At 50.8% G+C, this 4187-nt stretch overlaps 3 protein-coding genes across 3 annotated transcripts in view; 2 read left to right on the forward strand and 1 right to left on the reverse strand.

Moving 5' to 3' along the window:
• The first annotated feature begins 487 nt into the window (after positions 1-487).
• LOC119275124 lies at positions 488-1340 on the forward strand. The gene is made up of 2 exons (XM_037555921.1): positions 488-878; positions 976-1340. Exons 1-2 carry the CDS (start codon positions 543-545, stop codon positions 1207-1209), a joined length of 570 nt encoding a protein of 189 aa, XP_037411818.1. The 5' UTR covers positions 488-542; the 3' UTR covers positions 1210-1340.
• A 94-nt stretch (positions 1341-1434) lies between these two features.
• On the reverse strand, positions 1435-3924 carry LOC119275123 (phosducin-like protein 3). The gene is made up of 4 exons (XM_037555920.1): positions 3597-3924; positions 3143-3286; positions 2347-2555; positions 1435-1759 (listed from the first exon to the last, which is right to left on the reverse strand). The coding sequence occupies exons 1-4, from the start codon at positions 3836-3838 to the stop codon at positions 1614-1616; spliced, it is 741 nt and encodes a 246-aa protein (XP_037411817.1). The 5' UTR covers positions 3839-3924; the 3' UTR covers positions 1435-1613.
• Positions 3925-4077: 153 nt separating this feature from the next.
• LOC119275125 (FACT complex subunit SSRP1-like) overlaps positions 4078-4187 on the forward strand; it is a 6190-nt gene continuing 6080 nt past the window's right edge. The window contains exon 1 of the mRNA XM_037555922.1: positions 4078-4187. This exon is cut by the window's right edge and continues 34 nt beyond it. Within this exon, the coding sequence (XP_037411819.1) occupies positions 4168-4187 (20 nt within the window). The 5' untranslated portion in view covers positions 4078-4167.

The raw sequence follows: 4187 nt of genomic DNA on the forward strand, positions 1-4187 counted from the left end.
GGGTCAACTCGCCGGCGCCGGCGCGTGCAGGGCGAAGGTGGCGCGGGGGAGAGAGTGCGACGCGAGCGCTCGTGTGTGCCGCGCGCGGAAGCAGGTGCCCCAAGTACGCAGGGCGCGATGACGATTCAAACCGCGCCCAACTCTATATGCCACGCGCGCGGTTATTGCGCGCCTGCTTGAGACACTCTACCGATTGCGGCGCGCTAAAATGAGCAAATTTGCGGCCCGGCGCTTGTTTAGCGCGGCTGTTGGAGATGCTCTTAGCAAGAATTGCGTTTAAAGGGTTGTAATCCCATAGCTGCTTCCAGATCGCCAAATGCAAGGTACTGCTTGATGTGTTTTAATTTTGACTGATTAGCCTCATGTGAGCTTACACTTGCACGTTTCCAAAATTGGTCTACGCTTTCACGTGGTTTACTTTCTTCGTTTCAAATTGCTTAAATTTTCGCAAAGTTAACTACAGACAGTGCTAGTGTAGAGTAGCATCATCAGTTCACTGCGCACCGACAGCCAAACTAGCACCGGGGTCCGAGGCAGACGCCATGGCCGACGACGAGGTGGTCGTCGCGTCCGCGGAGGAGTCGCTGACCACTCCGCTGCTCGAGCCAGCCGCGAGCCCCCGCGACCCGTCGGTGGAGGTGAGTCTGTACCGGCGGGGCGCCGGCCCGCCCAAGGTCTTCCGGTCGGGCCTGAGGGGCCCTCGCCGCGACCGCCTCGACGTGCGCGGCATCCAGGCAGAGCACGAGCTCCGCGCCCTCTTCGCCTTCAAGCCGGGGGTCTCCCGCCGCGGCCTCCGGATCCGGCCCGACCCGGCGACCGGCCACTCCGCCGTGCCCTTCCGCGACGGCGCCGCCATCGCCCTCGACGGCGAGCCCAAGGTAATGGAGCTGATCCCTGCCCGTTTTGCGTTTTGCACCTCGCGGTGTGGGGATATTGCAGAAGGACTTGACGGATTGGATTTTCCTCGTCGTGCAGGTGCAGGTGTCGTGGACCAAGCCTGCCTCGATGATCGTCGTCGGTCTGCTGGTGCCGGCGTTGATGGCGGTGGTGGCTTTCAACGGGGTGCCGGAGTCGCTACTGTCGTCGAGCGTAGTCAACGCCCTCTTCTCGCCGTGGATCCTCGCCAGCGCGGTTATCGTCTTCGTCCGTCTCAGGATGCGGCCACAAGCTCCTCCCCGTCTCAGGATGCGGCCACAAGCTCCTCCATGAACGGAACCGAGCTATGGTACTGTAATAACTCTCCTTTGTGATATCCAGAGAAGCCCTTCTTCTCTGGTTTCTCTTCAGGAATTATGTGCAATGGAGACAAAATTCCAGAATAAATGTGTGTGCAGTTTGCTTCAACGCGAATAATCATCTCTGCTGACGAAATTTTCCATTTCAGTATGCAAGTTCCATATTCCATAATCATCTCTCAGAACCAGAACACCAAGATACATTACAACCACGTGTATCATATAAGTTACTGGAACAAAGTTTATACAGAACCTCGTCAAAACAGCTTTCAGGTTTTTCACACACAAACAACCAAATAAGATCAGGAAAGGCAAGACTATCCGTAGATCCAAATGATATCACTGAACCAAAACAAAACTAGCAGAAAGGTGTAAATTTTAGTCGCTATCATCTTCGTCTTCTCGCGTTTCAAGCTGGGAGACAACCTTTTCTATGAACTTCCTGCGAACGCCTTCCATGACATTGTTACCACCTTGTCCATCATTCAGTACTGGGTCTGAGTGGCAAAGCGCCAATGCAACAGCTGAAATAAACAGAATGAAAGTTTAGCATAAAGAGTGGAAGACCGGGCATGACACTTAAAGATTCCGTGTGCTCACATCAGTCGGTGTAATTTACATGATCAAGAAAAATCCGTTGTCGTTTCTAATTCACACGACGTATTCGATTTTAATGGTAACAGCAGAATAACTGTGAACTAGGCATGCCACTGTGTTAGGCACTCATCTAAAATTTGTTCCCTCGATTTTTTTTTTCTGTTTGTCAGATGATGCAAGGCAAACATACACCAGGACCATATATCCACCGTAGACATGCCTGTCGTAATGAACATGTTTTCCTCTTAGTACGAAAGGAAAAAACCTCATCCTAAGGTCAAAGATTATAGTCACGTTAAGCCGTCTATATTGTAATATCCACAGAAATTGTGAATTGTATCCTGCGACTGGCTAATTGCAACTTTAAGATAGTCACACACATACACACTGTTCACTGGTGTGTACTGGCAATATTTTTGTCCAACCAACTAAATAAAGAAGAGTAACTTGAACTAACCACACAAAAGAAAACTTGAACTGAGATAATGGAAACTGATTGTGTGGTACAACTTACATTCAGGTGTGCATTTCTTTCCACCGAACTTCTGTAGACCAACATAAGTCCCTTTGACAGCACTGTTGTTGTACACCAGTATTGTAGGGACATTCCTATCTGGGTAGTTGGGAATACAGTCCGTGGAAATAATTTTAACGAACTTGGTTTCTGCATATTTTGTCGCCAGTTCCTCCAGGCAAGTCTCAAGCAGCCCACATTCTGGTATCCTGCGATAAGATCCATAGAAGTCTCAGACAATGAACAGCTCGAGATAGAATTTCTTCCTAAAGTCATTTCTGCATTATGAGCACCTTTGGGAAGCAGTTAAACAGTATATAAAACAGAAGCACTGCAAATGTCTCATAGAAGCACAGGGCATAATGGCCTAAAATCCTACAGTTTCCAGTCAGAATGAGTATAAATCAAAATACGAGTAAAGGAATTATGAAAAGTGAGAGCATGTGGAGTAAATCGAAGTAGAAGAGAAGAGGAAAAATATCTTGGTGTGGTGTGGTTTGCTAAGCTAAGTTATCTTGTTCGACATGGTAGTGGATTTTTTTCCTTTTTGCCAGAACACTGTTTGAACACAATTAAATCTCTGGATAAAAAATTCCAAGAACCATAGTGGATAGTACTCATTTTCAAGCTGCCATAGTTATTTTTCCTACTTCTAATCAACGCGACCAAATATGTATAGTTAGATAGTAAGTCACGAGTAAAGTTCTACACGCCCATAAATTTTTTAGCTGTTTCTTGGTGTAGTTTCTGACACAAGAAGCGCATCATATTGTAAATAGGACGAATTTCGCCTTACGCATCTTTGTAGAGGAAGACCACAACCCAGACATCCGGTGGAGCCTGCGAAACCTCACGCACAAAATCAGAGCCTGTGATGGGTTGTATTGTGCCAAATCTGGCAGTTTTTGCTGCCTCCTTGAGCTCTGCAAGCCTCATCCTCCTGTAAGCACACCACAACATCAAATCATCAGACAATTGGTGGACATGGATTTTTGGCTACATGGATCAGAATGACACTTCTCACAAAGTGGCATGGTACCAAAACAATTGAAATTGTACAGTACTGCTCCGAGTCTAGATAAAAAACAACCGGAACACACCAGATTTCTATGGAAATCACACGAATTACCACAATCCTACCGTGTAATTCGGGTCAAATCAACCACGAAAAGCACTAGTAGAACACATCTCATGGATCACCAGACGTGCGGGAGACCGGATCGAGGCCGGGGGGCAGAGAGGGGGCGCACCTGTACTGCTCGAGGAAGCGGTCATCGTCGAGGTCGTCCTCGAGCTCCTCGAGCTCGTCGGGGTCGCGCGCGTCGAGCCACTCCTTGGACCTGGGCTGCTCGTCGGCGTCGGCCCTGGGGGCGAAGGGCGGCGGCTTGAAGGGCGCCGGCTTCTCGGGCAGGTTCCCGAGCTTGCGCTGGATGTCGTCCCACTGCGTGGTCGCCCCCTCCACGTCCTTGTACACGAAGTGGTAATCCGCCATGGCCGAGCCTCGAACGAGCGAGCGAGCGAGAGAGGGAGAGATCGGGACAGGAGGAGAAGCGGAAGGGGAATGAGGAGAATGGTAGGGCTCGGCTGACAGGTGGGCCCCACGCACTCGCGATGGACGCCGTCGCGCGTGGGATCGGAGCGGACGGATCCGCGTGTCCCTGGCAGGCTGGGCCCGCTGGTCATTCTGATAGAGGCTTTCCGCTGGACGGGACACCGAGTGCCACTGCGCCGCGGCCGCGCTCCCTGATCGCGAAGCCGAAACCGAGGAGGAGCGGAGCGGGAGAAGCGGTGGCCGGTGAGATCGTCTTCAGGGCGGCGGAGATGACGGTCGGCCATCTCGC

Source organism: Triticum dicoccoides, chromosome 3B (genome assembly GCF_002162155.2).
Source record: "Triticum dicoccoides isolate Atlit2015 ecotype Zavitan chromosome 3B, WEW_v2.0, whole genome shotgun sequence".
NCBI lineage: Eukaryota > Viridiplantae > Streptophyta > Magnoliopsida > Poales > Poaceae > Triticum > Triticum dicoccoides.

Bases quoted from the DNA above. Each gene is read 5' to 3' on its own strand.
- LOC119275124 (XM_037555921.1), top strand. From the start codon at position 543: ATGGCCGACGACGAGGTGGTCGTCGCGTCCGCGGAGGAGTCGCTGACC. The intron at 879-975 runs GTAATGGAGCTG...CTCGTCGTGCAG, and splicing joins CCCTCGACGGCGAGCCCAAG to GTGCAGGTGTCGTGGACCAA.
- LOC119275123 (XM_037555920.1), bottom strand. From the start codon at position 3,838: ATGGCGGATTACCACTTCGTGTACAAGGACGTGGAGGGGGCGACCACG. The intron at 2,556-3,142 runs GTAAGGCGAAAT...ATCTTATCGCAG, and splicing joins GTCTTCCTCTACAAAGATGC to GATACCAGAATGTGGGCTGC. The intron at 1,760-2,346 runs GTAAGTTGTACC...TGTTTATTTCAG, and splicing joins AAAGAAATGCACACCTGAAT to CTGTTGCATTGGCGCTTTGC.